This window comes from Crinia signifera, chromosome 4 (assembly GCF_055691185.1).
Source record: "Crinia signifera chromosome 4, ASM5569118v1, whole genome shotgun sequence".
NCBI lineage: Eukaryota > Metazoa > Chordata > Amphibia > Anura > Myobatrachidae > Crinia > Crinia signifera.
Genome location: NC_139220.1, coordinates 260,691,168 through 260,708,560, shown reverse-complemented (window position 1 = coordinate 260,708,560; position 17,393 = coordinate 260,691,168). Strand labels below are relative to the sequence as shown.

The 17,393-nt window shown below is 45.1% G+C and overlaps 1 protein-coding gene and 1 long non-coding RNA gene across 2 annotated transcripts in view; both read right to left on the bottom strand.

Annotated features, from left to right (window-relative positions):
• The window catches only part of CORO2B (coronin 2B), a 44,326-nt gene extending 37,327 nt beyond the window's left edge, over nucleotides 1-6,999 (bottom strand). Inside the window, exon 1 of the mRNA XM_083184392.1 lies at nucleotides 6,776-6,999. Coding sequence (XP_083040518.1) covers nucleotides 6,776-6,790 — 15 coding nt within the window. The 5' untranslated portion in view covers nucleotides 6,791-6,999. The remainder of the gene's footprint in view (nucleotides 1-6,775) is intronic.
• A 951-nt stretch (nucleotides 7,000-7,950) lies between these two features.
• On the bottom strand, nucleotides 7,951-15,957 carry LOC146072578 (uncharacterized). The gene is made up of 3 exons (XR_014473197.1): nucleotides 15,817-15,957; nucleotides 14,587-14,696; nucleotides 7,951-8,003 (listed from the first exon to the last, which is right to left on the bottom strand). It is a non-coding gene; the product is annotated as an uncharacterized LOC146072578 (long non-coding RNA).
• Nucleotides 15,958-17,393: the final 1,436 nt, after the last annotated feature.

Below are 17,393 nucleotides of genomic sequence, written 5' to 3'. Positions count from 1 at the left end.
TAAGGCGCCACAAGTGTTTCGCAGCGCCGTACAAAGGAACAATACAGGGAGACAAAGCTTGGCATAACATTGAATAAATAACAAAAATACAGTACAAATAAAGAGCGCCACAGATCAATACACATTACAGCTTAAATATAAGTAGTGAGGACTCAATCAACATACAACTAGAGGCTAGATGCCAATGATGGAGATGAGTATGCGGACAAAGATGGTCACTGAGTATAGGTGAGCTGTGAGTGAAATGTGAAGAGAAGTGGGCTTTGACAACAGGAGGGAAGAGGGAAGATCACTCTAAATCAGCTCTAATCTCTACTACACTCTTCTATAGCACTCCAAATCAACTCTAATCTCTATTACACTCTTCTATAGCACTCTAATACCCCTTTTACACCGCCGAAAAATCCGGGTCAGCGGCGGGTCAGACCCGGATCCGCGGCGGTGTAAATGGGGGGTATCCGTTTCCATTTACACGGGTCCTCTACCCAGGTCCTGACCTGGGTAGAACACGGATAGGACCCGTGTAAATGTCGGTGTAAATGGTCCCGCTGCGGGTGCAGGCACCCGCAGCGGGTCCACAGCGTGCAGCGCTGGGGAAGATGTTCCCAACTGCTGCGGGAGTAGGGGGGTCCCTGCGGCTGCTGAGGAGAGGGGGCAGGGGGGGGGGGGGGGTGGGGTGGTACAGCAACGGCGCACATCATCTTCTCCGCTGAGATCCGACCGCAGACAGGACAGGTACCTTCAGCACCCCTTGCACCCCCCAGCACCCCGGTACCCCCAGGTACACCAAGCACAGCAGGCAGGACAGGTACCCTCCGGCACCCCCAGCACCTTAAAAAAAAAAAAAAAAAAAACACTTAACCTGGGTCAGCCCTGATATATATATATATATATATATATTATATTTCTATATATTATATATTTCTATATATATATATATATATATATTTCTATATATATATATATATATATTTTTCTATAAATATATATATAAAATATTATTTAAGGCAGGGCTGACCCAGGTTCAGTGTAAATGGTGCAGACCCAGGTCCGACCCAGGTCAAAGTGCTGTGTAAATGGGGTATAAAGCAGGGTCAGACCCTGGATACTCCAGCATTCAAAGACCAGGGTCCGACCAGGGTTTTTGATGTAAAAGGGGTATAAATCAGCTCTATTCTCTATTACACTCTTCAATAGCATTCTATATCAGCTCTAATCTCTATTACACTCTTCTATAGCACTCTAAATCAGCTCTAATCTCTATAACACTCTTCTACAGCACTCTAAATCAGCTCTAATCTCTATTACCCTCTTCTATAGCACTCCAAATCAGCTCTAATCTCTATTACACTCTTCTATAGCACTCCATATCAGATATCAGATCTAATCTCTATTACACTAATCTATAGCACTCATAGAAATCAGATCTAATCTCTTTTACACTCTTCCATATCAGCTCTAATCTCTATTATGCTCTTCTATAGCACTCTAAATCAGCTCTAATCTCTATTACACTCTTCTATAACACTCTAAATCTGATCTAATCTCTATTACACTCTTCTATTGCACTCTAAATCAGATCTAATCTCTATTACATTCTGCCATATCACTCCAAATCAGCTCTAATCTCTATTACACTCTTCCATATCACTTCAAATAAGCTCTATTATCTATTACACTCCAATGTGCTGCTCTAATCAGCTCTATACTTTATTACATGCCTCCATGTCATTTTCCTTTATGTTTTCCATAATACTGCTTTATATATATATATATATATATATATACCCAAAATGACCTCTATTCATCATTACACTCTTCCATTTACTTTGTTATCCACTACACTCCTCCATACCACTCCAAATCAGCTCTAATCTCTATTCCACTCTTCCATATCACTCTATATCAGCTCTGGGGGGTGTTTATACTTAGCGAGCCTTCTAACGCCACATCGGCGACCATCAAATGATTTCTACCCTGCTCACAAATCTAAGTCAGTCTCGGCTGACTTAGACTAGCGGCGTCTGGGTCAAAGAAGTGGGCGGGCAGCTGACATCCTGTAATGTCAGCCACTCACCCCCGGCAGGCAGGTGCTCTCCTGCTTTTGCATGGGGATGCCCAGTGTTTTTTTGGTACACCCAGGAAATGCAGGGCATTCTCATGCGAACGCCCCCTGCCCGCCTCCATCCTGCTCCCCCTGTATGAGCGCCACGCCGACTATGCAAGTCTAAGTATGTTCTACGTTCCATATCATTCTAATGCTCTATCCTACATTAAGCATCCCCCTATAGCCCTGTACACACACATCAATTTGCTTTTGATTCAACGTTAGATTTGCTTTTCTATTAGATCTGGCATTAGATCTTTCCATTCGATTTGGCATTAGATCTGTAATTTTGCATTAGATATCGAATTCGATACAGAATTCGATATACATTAATGGTACATTGTACACATTCGATTTACTAGATCGAATTAGATATTTCCTTGGCTGCATAGTGGGTTTTTCTGTTCGATTTTGTGAAACCAGGAGCGCGCATCGAATCAAATGTAGATCGAAAGTGACACAAAAAACATTTGATTTAATTTAGGATTCGATTCGATTTTGCTTCTATAAGCAAAATCGAATTGAAAATCGGGAAAAATCGATGCATGTGTACAGGGCTTAACACTCACTGGCCCTTATTCTGATCGGTGCGGCCGGAGCCGCATATGCGGCTCCGACCGCACAGACGAATCCCCGCCTTGCGTACGGATCGCCACCTCCGTCCGTACGCGGATATGTGGCGATCCGTATGAAAGTGGACGGGGATACGCCTCCTCCACCTTGGGAGCTGCCCCTGCATTCGATGGTCGCCGAACATCGAATGCAGGGCCGCACGCTCCACCAGGTCCCGCAACACAAGACCACACGGACACTTGTCCGTGTGAAATCTTGTATTGGGGCGGGCAGCTGACATCCGGCGATGTCAGCTGCCCGCCCCCTACACGCGCGTCATGGCCTCATTACCATGCATACGCCCCGCGTTTGCATGGGAACGCCCATGAAACGCGGGGCGTATGCATAGGGAAATGAGGCTAAGTAGCCCCTCACGCCCCTATCCGCCCCCTTTGCGGCGGTCAAAAGAAGTGTGCGGCGATTTCGCCTGCACATGCGCAGAGTGCCCGTTTCCGAACCGATCAGAATAAGGGCCACTGAGAGGCTTCCTTACGTTGACCCATATATCATTGAGCTAGTGCACTACATTGTCTATCTCTATACCTTCCAAAGTTAGTTCTTCTCTCCTCTGATAATTCATACATCCCAAATACATGTGGATTCATCCAAAGCACACAGAATTGGTTCTCCTTCCATTACACTCACCACTACCTATGGGTCTAATTCAGTCAGTTGTAATGTTGTGAAATTTCACAGTCACTCAGCTGCCATGACTTTTTCCCCAAGAGGTCCAGACACGCCTGCGTTGTCCAGACTGCTCCTAAAAAATGGTTGGTCGCTGCAACCAGTTGCGTCATCGCCGCCCCCAGCAGCTCTTAATCTGCAATCGCCTGTGATATGGGATTGGGTAATAACCAGAACGGTCCAGACCCAGGAACGCCGGACCAGATTCCTGCAGCAATCTTAAGGCCCCCTGATGGTGCCCATACACGCTACGATTATCGTATGCGTTTTGTACTTTTTAAGTACAAAACGCATCGCATATACGATAATCGCGGCGTGTTAAGTGTCTGCCGCGTTCAGATCCGACGCGATGCGCGTCCCCGGGAGCCCGATATAGTAAAGTACAAAAAGGATGTGCAGGCACATCCTTTTTGTACTGTATCGCATATAGTCAAAATCAAATCAAATCAAATAGGACCAAAAAAGCGTAGCGTGTATGGGCACCATGACATTATGCGATTTGGGCACGATTTTGCCCGATTCGGATGAATCGGGCCGTGAAATCGTCCCAAATCGCATATGGTGACATCCCCTCCGACCCGATGCGCGGCCCCGTGCGCATCGGATCGGAGATGGGAGGTCGGACGGGCTGCACATAATGGTGCCCATACACGCTACGCTTTTTTGGTCCTATTTGATTTGATTTTGACTACATGCGATAAGGCCCATACAGACACTACGATGTGTCACATCTTAACTACCATCGTTCATTTTCACCCTTGAAGTGAAAATGAACGACCTCAGCATTGCAGTGATCGCTGGTGCACGACAGATGAGAAACGACCACAAACGATGCAGGTCATTTTTCTATTGAAAAAACAAACATTGTTAACGACCATAGCCAAATTGACCTGCATGCATGGACGATGGCTATGGTCTTTAACGACCCACGGGTACGCGCATCGTTTGTAGTCGTCCATCATTCACAGCATAAACACTAGACGATGTTGAAAGATTCACCTCCTGAACGACCCTGAACGAAGTCGTTCTGAGTTGTTCAGGAGGTGATTTATAATGGGGTCGTTCATCATCATTAAGGAATCATCGTAGTGTCTGTATGGGCCTATACAGTACAAAAAGGATGTGCCTGCACATCCTTTTTGTACTTTACTATATCGGGCTCCCAGGGACGCGCATCGCGTCGGATCTGAACGCGGCAGACACTTAACACGCCGCGATTATCGTATATGCGATGCGTTTTGTACTTAAAAAGTACAAAACGCATACGATAATCGTAGCGTGTATGGGCACCATAAGATTTGCTAAATCTTATGTGCTGCCCGGAGCCGTGCTCCCCCACAACAGGGGACCTACCAGAGTCAGGCGCAGGGAGCCGGGCAGCATCAGCGGGAGCAGGGGGGGGGGCGGCGCAGAGTACCAGGGAGCCGGGCAGGAGAAGACGCTGCAGCAGCAGCACTTAAAAAAAAAAAGGGCCATACAAACGCATAGGAAGCCATTCATTGGCTGAGACCTCTCTCAGCCAATGAGCGATTGGCTGAGACCTCTCTCAGCCAATCGCTCATTGGCTGAGAGAGGTCTCAGCCAATCAATAGCTTCCTATGCGTTTGTATGGGGTTTTTCTTTTTTTTTTAAGTGCTGCTGCTGCATCGTGTTCTCCTGCCCGGCTCCCTGGTACTCTGCGCCGCCGCCCCCCCTGCTCCCTGCCCAGCGGCTTCCTGCCCGGCTCCCTGCACCCCGACCCCCCCCCCTGCCCACTCTCTGTTTGCGGGCATATTCCTGCTGCTGTCCCCCGCTCCCATTGTCCCTGCAGCTCCCCGGGAGTGGCATGTGATAAATCGCATGCGATTTATCACATGCAAAACTTGGCACATGAAGTGCCATCGCATGTGATCCCTCCCGGGGAGCTGCTGGGACAATCGGGTCCGACTTGTCGTTATGACAAGTCGGACAAATGTAAGGGGGCCTTTAGCCACTGTAGAGATAGAGCGCTTCCCCATCTTGGGGGTTTCCCTTCTGAAGGGGTGTATGCAGCAGCAATCACTGGGGAGATGGGGTGGAAGAGATTACAGCCTTTCTATATGATCCATGGATGGATCAGGACAGACCATACGGCCAGGCTGTAATCGCTCTCTTCCTGTCTCCCCAATGACTGCTGTTCCATACACCCTTTTGTGACAGGACACCCCCTTCCCCCAGACGGTGACGGGTGGTGAAGTCCGCTACTCCACAGTGGTTAAGAGATTGCTGCAGGAATCCGGTCTGGACCGTTCTGTTTTTTTATCCAATCCCCTCACATATACCTAAATCAATCAGAGTTCTTTCTTGTTACCATGGATCCTGAATCATTTGTATCCCTAATTCTATTAACCAGCTTTTCTTCTGGCTGAACTACATCTCTCTTAACCAACGCCTTTTTCACTTTCATCCTTAAGTAACTTCCTTATCTCTCTTCAGCCATATCTGCCACAATCGGTACTTTACTAACCATGTAATTCTGCTCCCCAGTGTACTAAATCAGCATTCGCCCCTTACCCACCTCTCCATCATATCTCTCTAATATATCACACCCAACATCCCTATCTTTCATTATATCCCTACAAATCAACCGCGTATCAATCTCCGCTGTTTTACCTATTCTAATATGTACAGTTCTGGAATATTTACCTCATCCTCCATCCCTTCTGCATGCAAACATACAACCAACCCCAGGTTCCTTACAGTTAGTATCACATCTTCCACCCACATGTTGTCAGCCCTATATTACAGACATGAAGCTTCTGTAGACTTTTCTCAGTTACACCTGGCGTTCTACTACGAGATGTGCCTCACTCTAGCTCCCAACTGTCTCCTTGAAGCGCAGCTACTCCTCTCCCACGCCCCAACGTCACAAATCTCTTAGCAGCAGGTTGCATTAAGGGTTTGGTTGGATTTCCATGTGTTCCCTCTGCAGATGTCTATGGATTAAGCAGAGGGCTATGGAAGCCAGTCAGACACCCCTACATAGGACGCAATAATATCTGATTAATCCTTTGCTTCTTGGAACAGGTCCAAGAGATTAGGCGGGTGGTTGATTTCTATGTACTTGGATGCATGGTTGTGTGTAAGAGCGTTTGGGGAGCTGCATATGACTCCTACGATCTCCAAAGTCCAAGGGTATAGGCAAAATGATGTCCAGCGTACCTTGTAAGCACTTTTTTGCCATACACTCTGTACCCCAGAGATTGTAAGCTTCTTAGGATAGAAATCTTTTATTCTATCCATATGGAAAGGATGCTAACACACATCCATGCAGCCTTCTATGTATCCTCCTCAGTTAACCTCTCTGCCCCCCTCCATGTACTTTGTTGTCTCTTATATGCATCTCTGACTTACCTTGGTGACAGTCATATAGAGCTGTGTCAGAGCTGGGGATCCGGGCACCCGGGCAACTGAATGCTGACTGCAGATCTCTGTGCGTGGCTGCCTCCAGACGCACTCACACACAATGTGCTGCCTCCCCTCCTCCTCATTATTCCCATCCTTTGCTGGCTGAATGTGATGTCACTCTGCATCCATACTGATCAGGCAGGAAGTGGCTCTGCTGCTGTTTACCCTTTCTTTGCTGGGGCCACGGCAACCTGGTAGAACACATTTATTTGTGAATGACACAACTTTCCTAGACCCTCAGGATCGGGAAGGGCTTGAGCCTGGGTATAGCCCTGGCACGCTGTGTTTGTGGAAGAACCATGTCGGGATCTCCTGCCTGTGTCACAATCATCTGAAATACTAGAGGTGATCGTAATCTGTCAGATCTGTTACCTACGTTAGTAGTGGAGACATCTGAACAAAACCCAGGGTGTGCTCAATAATTTGACGGCGCTGTACACAGAGGCCCTTATTCTGATCTGTGCGGCCGGAGCCGCATACGTTGCTCCGGCCGCACAAACCAATCCCCGCCTACAAGACGGATCGCCACGGCCGTCCGTACGCGGACGGCTGGCGATCCGCATGAAAATGGTGGGGCGTACGCCTCCACCATGGTGGGAGCTGCCCCCTGCATTCGATGGTCGACGACCATCGAAGGCAGGGCCGCACGCTCCCCCCGCTCACGCAAGCTTAGACCACACGGACAATCGTCCGTGTGAAAGCTTGTATGGGGGTGGAGAGCTGACATCCGGCGATGTCAGCTTTCCGCCCCCATCACTGGCGTCATAGCCTCATTACCATGCATACGCCCCGCGTTTGCATGGGAACGCCCATGAAACGCGGGGCGTATGCATAGGGAAATGAGGGTATTAAGCCCCTCACGCCCCTATACGCCCCCTTTGCGGCGTATAAAATTTGTGTGCGGCGATTTCGCCTGCACATGCGCAGAGTGACCTCTGCGCATGTGCAGAGTGAAAACATCGGCGGTACGGCCGCACGCGGGCCGTACCGCCGAGATCTGAATAAGGGCCAGAGTGACGCTGCAGTTCTGCAAGTATAATGATTGTGCCGTTTTAGAAGCGGTGCTTTATTGAAATGAAAAGAGGTACTCAGGAAACAGGTAAAAGGCACTCACTTAATGGAATGTTAGTACAGGAGATTCCACACGGGACAAGTCTTCAGATTCTTCCTGTGTCTGAAATGAGTTATAAGAATTAGAAAGGGCACGTTACTAAATACCACTGAGTACCATCAGAAAACATGCCCTAAAGCCCCAAACACGGGTGCCCCGTGCTGAGCGAGGTGCTTAAGCACAGATCGCTCAGCACACATCGCTGCACACATGCACCTGAGATTTGTGCCAAGTGATCTATTCTGAAGTACTACAAGTAACTATTGTGCAGTGTTGCAATTATAGTATAACTATTCTGCAGTGCTACAAGTATAATATTACTATTCTACAGTGCTACAAGTATAGTATATCTATTCTGCAGTGCTACAAGAATAATATTACTATTCTGCAGTGCTACAAGTATAATATTACTATTCTGCAGTGCTACAAGTATAGTAGGTACTTGTTTCCTAGCACGGCGCCCACGATTTTCAATCGTATGGCATCTTATGCATTGTATCGCATCGCATGCCATATAGCCGCATGCGATGCGATGCAATGATTGTATAAGCACCCTAATGGGTGTTTTCAATGTTAAATGGCCCCCCATATGATTTTTAATTGTATAAGCACCCTAATGGTTGCTTACAATGTTAAATGCACCCCCACGCCACCCCCACTATCAACGCCAACCTGAAGCGTGGCGAGTGCAGCGAGCCCGCGAGGGGCGGCGGTCCACGTCCATCGAACTATTCATACCCCCAGTATCCACGTCGGCGTGGAGTTGATTTTATCCCAGCTTTTGGAATATACCCTCAGGAAAGTATAGTATAACTATTTGGCAGTGCAACATGTATTGTAGTCTAACTATTTTGCAGTCTTACAAGTATAGTATAATTAGTCTGCAGTGCTACAAGTCCAATTTACAGCTGTTCTGCAGTGCTACTAGTATAACAATTATTCTACAGTGCTGTAAGTATAATATACAACAATTCTGTAGTTATACTAGTTAAGTATACAAATTCTGCAGTGCTACAAATATAAGTGTAATATAACTATTCTGCCATGCTACAAGTACAGTATATCTATTCTGCAGTGCTACAAGTATCATATAACAATTTGGGGTACTTATATGTTAGTTGGGCGCCCACCAGAGGCGTAGGGAGGGCGGAGCCACCGGAGCTCATGCTCCGGGCGCCGATTGGTCGAATGGCGCCGCCGGCCCGCCCCCCCCCCTCCGCAAATGATCCCTGCACACAGTGGCGCAACTATGGAGTTGAAGTTTTTCAAATGCTGACCCTGCGCTCTCCCTGCCAGCAGCGCCGCCATGGCCCCACACTTCCTCTACCGCAGTCCAATTCTCCCACAAGTGATGCTGCTGCAGTCCTGTACTCCTCTCCTCTGCTCCCCCCCCCCCGCGCACGCGCTGGTACTTGGTACCTGGTAGCAGGCGGCCGCTGAACAAGAGACCCGTCATCAGTGAACAGGAGACCCGGGCGGCAGCCAGAGATAAGAGGCAGGTGAGTGAGGTGACACCCGGCCGGCTCTGCATGGAAGAACCAGCGGTGCCGAACAGGAGACTTGGTGCACGCAGACAGGGGACCTGGACGGACGCCAGTGATAGAGGTGGGGGTGTAACATTAAATACTTAAAACTTCTTTCGAGTACACAGTGCCATTTGCACGGGAAGGGGGGGGGGGGGGCGGGTTGATGCTGCGGGGCTAGGTCATGGAGGGGGATTGCTGGTGTACTGGCCTGGGTACATTCCGCCTGCACTGTGGGTGGCTGTAGGACGCATTGTTATAATTGAATGGATAGGACAGCATCTGAGCAAGGGCCTGATTCAGACCTGTTGGATAGGCTGTGGCCAAAAGGGAGAGAATGATTTTTCTCTCCTTCCGTAATAAAAGTCAGGGCGAGTGCTGATGTCATGTGACGTCCGCCGGCCCCCACCACCACCGCCTGAGCAGGCATCGACACGCCTGCCTTTGTAGTGGAGTGTCCCCCGTTTTTATGTTGACGTGTGTGTCATTTATATAGCACAGCAGATTCCGTTACAGTGTCTTATATAGCGCAGCAGGTCCCGTTACAGTGTCTTATAAAACGCAGCAGATTCCGTTACAGTGTCTTATATAGTGCAGCAGATTCCGTTACAGTGTCTTATATAGTGCAGCAGATTCCGTTACAGTGTCTTATATAGTGCAGCCAATTTCGTTACAGTGTCTAATATAGCGCAGCAGATTCCGTTACAGTGTCTTATATAGCGCAGCAGATTCCGTTACAGTGTCTTATATAGCGCAGCAGATTCCGTTACAGTGTCTTATATAGCGCAGCAGATTCCGTTACAGTGTCTTATATAGCGTAGCAGATTCCGCTACAGCGTCTTATATAGCGCAGCAGATTCCGTTACAGCGTCTTATATAGCGCAGCAGATTCCGTTACAGCGTCTTAAATTGCGCAGCAGATTCTGTTACAGTGTCTTATATAGCGCAGCAGATTCCGTTACAGTGTCTTATATAGCGCAGCAGATTCCGTTAGAGTGTCTTATATAGCGCAGCAGATTCCGTTAGAGTGTCTTATATAGCGCAGCAGATTCCGTTACAGCGTCTTATATAGCGCAGCAGATTCCGCTACAGCGTCTTATATAGCGCAGCAGATTCCGTTACAGCGTCTTATATAGCGCAGCAGATTCCGTTACAGCGTCTTAAATTGCGCAGCAGATTCTGTTACAGTGTCTTATATAGCGCAGCAGATTCCGTTACAGTGTCTTATATAGCGCAGCAGATTCCGTTAGAGTGTCTTATATAGCGCAGCAGATTCCGTTACAGTGTATTATATAGCGCAGCAGATTCTGTTACAGCGTCTTATATAGCGCAGCAGATTCCTTTACAGGGTCTTTTATAGCGCAGCAGATTCCGTTACAGCGTCTTATATAGCACAGCAGATTCTGTTACAGCGTCTTATATAACGCAGCAGATTCCGTTACAGTGTCTTATATAGCGCAGCAGATTCCGTTACAGTGTCTTATATATTTCAAATGTAACATGCCAACACATTAGCCACGCCCCCAATTCATTCCCCGGGGGGAGGGGGGCGCGAAATATGCCCTTGCTCCGGGCACCATGGCACCTAGCTACACCGCTGGCGCCCACTAAGCTATTTGCTTAGTTTTCCGCATCCCCTCGCGGGGCTCGCTGCGCTCGCCATGCTTCGGGCTTGGTGGCTCGTTGCGCTCGCCACACTATATAAAATCAGCTCCATGCCGACATGGATAGTGGGGGTATGAGCGTACTAACTATAGTGGGTGCCCAACTAACATATAAGTACCCAATTCGGTAGTGCTACAATTATAGTACAATTCTCCAGTCTTCTAAGTATAGTATAATTGTTGTGCAGTACAACATGTATGGAATACCTCACAATGGGCCTTATTTTGGTTCATTCTTTCTGACAAAATCCTTCTTAGATGGGCAAAACCATGTGCACTGCAGGTGGGGCAGGTGTTACTTGTGCAGAGAGAATTAGATTTGGGTGGGGTTTTACTTCAAAGTGAGATCTATATTGCAATGTAAAATAAAGCAGTCAGTATTTTCCCTGCACAGAAACAAAATTACTCACCCAAATCTAATTCTCTCTGCACATGTTACATCTGCCCCCCCCTGCAGTGCACATGGTTTTGTCCATCTAAGAAGGATTTTGTCAGAAAGAATGAACCAAAATAAGGCCCAATGTGACCCATTCCAGGAGGAACACAATGTTCTGTTCCTGGACTTCCCTAATTTATAAGAAAGGTGTTTCAAAACAGGCAATGGCAATCACAAATTAAGAGAAAAGTCCTGGAATAGAGCATTATGTCCCTCCTGGAGATGTTTTGAGGTATGCATAGTAGTATAACTATTCTGCAGTGCTACACATATAGGGGTCTTAGGTTACAAAAAGCCCCCACCTATGGCAGTGCCAATGCTAATTTTCTAAAATTATGGAATACAATCCTTGATGACTGTTCGGCCAAGCTAATGAGCCTGTAAATTAATGAACGGAAAAAAGAACTTGCGATCATAGAAAATGAAATGGCTAAAATCGAAACATTTCTCACAAAATTTGATGAGAGTGAAGAATTCAAAAGGGACATAGTTGATCTACAGACAAAAGTAGACCATTTGGAAAAAGAGATCATACAAAGGAAACAGAAGAAGTTTACTCAAGATAATAGAAACTACATTAGTGGCCAAATTCATATATGGCCAAAGGAATCCAGAAATTATGATCCATTACCCAATAAATTTAGATCTGAGATGAATGATAATCCCAATAGGCAAGGTATAGAAAAAACTCTTACTTACCCTATGGTAATGAACAACATAGAGTAAACTCCTATCAACCGTATAATAAATAAACTAAAATAGAACGCCAATGGCACGGCTTCCGGATACTGAAAGAAGGTGATGCGTTGCTCTGGTTCTCTGTTAATTTGTTTTGTATAGTTTGGTTAACTATTATCCATATATGTTGGATATATGTTATCCATAATAGTAAAATAAAATGTTGCAGTTCTATGCTATTACATCAGAACACATCAACATCCCTTGGTAGACAGGGCACTTTCTCACAAGAATCTGCTGTACAATCTACATCCCAGAGATATCGTGCTGATATAACACCTTGTCTATGAGTAACTTTTCTACCGCAAGGATCAATCATGGAGACTCACAGAGACTATTTAACTTCATTGTACTTTATTAGTGCTTTACATACACAGGACTATACGCTGTCAAGATATCATTGTCATTATAGCATCACTAATTGTTGTCCCAATTTTCATCTTCACATTTCTTGTTGTATTGTGTTTTATACGCTAACTCTCAATAAAAACATTTTGGAAAAAAAAAAAGAACGCCAATGGCACAAATCTCGTAATATGACTGATTTCTTCACATATAAGACTAGCTACCACTCCTACTGCAATGCTTTGGACACTGCCAAACAAATATACTACCAATCTCTCATCACCAACCCTGAGCGACTTTTTAACACATTTAAGTCTCTTCTTTACCCTCCCCTCCTCCCCCACCAGCTACCATCAATGCACAAGAACTTGCCTCCTATTTTATGGACAAGATTGATAACATCCAAGATGAAATTGTATGCTCTTCCTCAACCTCTAACCCACTTTTTTCCCCTGCTGAACCCTCTGACACTTTCTGTTCAGTGGAGCCCACAAATAAAAAGGAAGTATCCGCACTCTTCTTATCCTCCTACTCTACTACCTCTCCTCTTGATCCTATACCTGCACAAGTCATTAAAACTCTATCTCCTGTGCTTATTCCAACCTTAACTAAAATCTGCAATCACTCTCTTGCTACTGGTACTTTTCCTTATATCCCGCATTGATTATTGCAATAGTCTCCTAACTGGTCTTCCCAAGAACAGACTCTCGCCACTGAAATCCAGTTTAAATGCTGCTGCTAGGCTGATCTTCCTTGCAAGGATCTGCTGATCCGCTGTGCCAGTCCCTCCATTGGTTGCCTGTATCTTAACATATTAAATATAAAACACTTCTACTTGCATATAAAGCTATTAACCATACTGCACCAGCATGTATCTCTGCACTTATCACAAAATATCTCCCATCTCGACCACTGCGCTCTGCACAAAATCTGTGAATCTCTTCTTCACGGATCACTGTCTCCCATTTACTATTACAGGACTTTCACCGGGCTGCTCCCATCCTATGGAATGCCCTTCCACGTACATTAAAACTCTCCACTAGCCTCCAGACTTTCAAGTGTTCCCTGAAAACTCACCTCTTCAGGCAAGCCTATCATATTTAAGTTCCACACGTATAACCCTCTGAGGCACTTATATATTATATATCTCCCCTTCTGGACTTGCAACTTGGTGGGACTGCTATGCTATTACTGGCGCCTGTCCTTGTGTTTCCCTCCTATGTCCCTATAGATTGTAAGCTTGCAGCAGGGCCCTCTAACCTCCAAGTCTGTCTGTTGTTACCCAGTTTGTCTTATCACTGTCTACTATTATAAAGTGCAACGGAATCTGCTGTGCTATATAAGAAACTGTAAATAAATAAATAATAACTACAGACAACCACAATGGCACCAGAACAGACAAAGAAGACATGAATATAGGGATTATAGAGATAGCCATCATCTACAAGCATGGAGAAATCACAACAGTAGGTTCCCTTCCTACAGTGAGCATTCCCATAAAAATAGAATGGATGTCTTCAGATCCCCTTCTCTGTACAGAAGTCAGCAACGTCATTTATTTAGACGAGAGAGAGGATGCGAACTCTCCACACAGGTCTACAAGAGAAGAGCTACACATTTGTCTGGATTCTCCATACAACCTATAAAGAAGATACAACGCGAAGTAGAGGAACAAGAGGGGGCAAACAAATCTCCAAAAAAGAAAAAAGTACCATCATCCCAAACTCAGGAACCGGAGTCATCAACATTTCACAGAAAGAATAATCTCCAGCCGAGGCTTTGGTATTAAATAAAGGGTTACAATTTGCACCTGATAGTCACCGTAATTCCTTTAATTTATTTATTGATTTACATAAACACATTCGAAACCTCACAGTCCAGCAACATTTTTTGAAAAATCAGTAGTAAAGAAATTGATGAAAAACCACTTGTGGCCTTACCTTCACATTTTTACCCCGTGGAATCAAGGGGCAGTCATCTTGATATCTTTTACGAAGCAGTCCGAGAGGATTTCAGAAAACTCAAACCCAACAAATATGCCCTAAAAAATCTAAATGCACAAGAAAACAAAGCATTAAAAGTTCTGAAAAAAGATGAAAACACCATAATAAGGACTGCAGATACAGGGAGAGCAGTGGTTTTACAGGACAAAGTGATGTATCTGACAGAAGCAAGCAAGATTTTGGATTATAAAACAACCTACACCAAACTGCAGAGAAATCCCACAGAAGAATTCCAACTTGATTTAGAAATTCTCCTAACTTCAGGTCTTTAAAAAGGCATTATTCGGAAAGAAGAATTTCACTATATGATGGTAAAATTCCCTACACTGTAAATTTTTTTATTATATTCACAAAGGGCACAAAGATCAGTCTTGCCTTCACGGATGCCCCATAATAGTAGGCATAAATTCCTTTACCTCAAACCTCTTTCATTTTTTGGATCTCAAATTACAGCCATATGTTCTACAAAATTGTTCACACCTAAAGGATAGCACTTCAGTCCTACAGCTATTAAAAGGTAATATATGGTATTCCAACTATTGTTGGCTGACTATAGATGTCCAAGTACTCTACTCACCAATTCCTCACAAGAAAGGTCTTGAGTCAATCAAGAATTTTTTTTAGAAACAATCCTGAAAAAAGTGAATCAGAGATAGTTTTTTGACGAATAGCATCAAATTCATTCTTGACCATAATTTGTTCGAGTTCAATGATGAGTTTTTCCTCCAACAGCAAAGAACGGCCATGGGGACCAAATTTGCCCCTGCGTATGCGAATTTGCATTTGCGAGTGTGGGAGGAAGAACACATATATACGGTACCCCTTTTGAAGACAACAATGTCATTTATAGAAGATATATTGGCAAGTTACTATTTGTTTGGCAAGGAGGGAGCAAGTGTAACTGATTTTATGACCTATATTCAAGTCAACGACTTCACTCTGAAGTCAGATCCGGTTAAGTTTGAGTTCTTGGATCTCGAATTAGAAGGAACCCCTGGGGAAGAAATTATAAAAAGGACAGATTTTAAGACCGTGGATGCTAACAGTTATATCCCGGCCACAAGCTGTCATCACCCCACCTGGAAGAACAGCATACCTTACGCCCGTTCCTAAGAATCAGATGAAATTGTAGTAATATCAGTGACTATTGGCAACAATCTGACTTACTCTATAACAGATTCCATGAAATAGGATATGGTAAAGAGTTCATTGAAACCGGCAGGATGAAAGCTTCTGTAAGGGAAGGAGGCACCCTGCTGACCCAAACCACTAAACCTAAAAAGGAATGGAAAATCAGACCGTTTATAACCCAATACAGTTGTGAGAATAAATTAATTTAAAGAATTTTGGAACTTCATTGGGGTACCCTTCTGAGAGACCCGATTGTGGGACAACATCTCCCTTAAAACCCCGATTTGGTATTCCGATGTGCTTCTAATTTAAAATCTATCTTAGCACCAAGTAATCTACCAATTCCATTAAATCAAATCATACACACTTTCTAAACAAAAAAAAACAGGGGTTACAGCGTGCAACAAATGCATCTGTTGCAAATTTTTAGACAAAACCAAATTCAATTGTACTCTTGACAATGGCAAAATCTATACCATTACAGAAGCTGTTACCTGCAAGTCAGATTACATTGTTTATATGATAACCAGCAGTAGCGCACGCAGGGGGGGTTTCTGAGTACCCAGAAACCCCTCCAGGAGTCTAAGGGCCCTAGGCTGAAAGCTGAAGGTCCCCTCTTTCCATAGATACAAGAATTTTAAAAATCGGCCCTTGGGAACCGGAGATATCCGACTTCAAAGCAGTGGTCCCCATCCAAGCCTGTTAATTGCTCTTCCCAGTCAGATATTTCAGGTTCTCTTTGACTTAGAGTTTTTCTGAGGGTATATTCCAAAAGCTGGGACTCTCCCACTTTGATGGACACTAGAAGCTTGTCTCTACTGTTCCCAGAACCAGAGATATCAGCCTTCCAGCAGCTGGTTACTGCTCCAGCTCCACACACCTGGTATGTAGTTTTATATTCTCGTTGGCAGATTGCTCTGCCTCCTGAACTCTGATCCCCTAGTCCACAATACTATTTGGTAGGTGGGATTCTCTAGTTCTTAATTCCATTAAAGTCTAAGAATTTTTTTTCCGGAAACTGGAGATATATGCAGTCAAGCAAGCTGTCCTCCCACCAGAAAATTATGAATAATATGCCCACTCCACTATACACCCCTCCTCTGCAAATTAAACATCCTCTACCACCTGGAAGTTATGTATCAGGGCCCCTTCATTCAGCCCAATGCCCCCTTCTCCCACCTCATCTCCCACCATCTGTGCAGTAAAGGGGTAATTAGTGGAAATTACTGATCCAGGCCCTACATGCTGAGTGGTTGATATAATACCCCATACCAGCAGCGGGACATCAAAACTTCCCCCTCCCCTACTTCTGATGAATCGGTAGGGGCCGCAATACATTGCTATGCCCAGGGGTCTACACTGCTGTTTATGCCCCAGTATGTATATATATATATATATATATATGTATGTATATATATTTTATTATTATTCTTTATATACATTTGGTCTATCTATAATAACTGATTCGGCATATGCTGGGTCACCTAAGTGTCCATCTCTGTGCTTTGCTCCGCCCCTCTGGAAACCCCCTTCTGAAAATCCTGCGTTTGCCACTGAACCAGCAGTTGTAACCTAAAATACATTGGTAAGACAATTAGACAGGTCCAAATTCG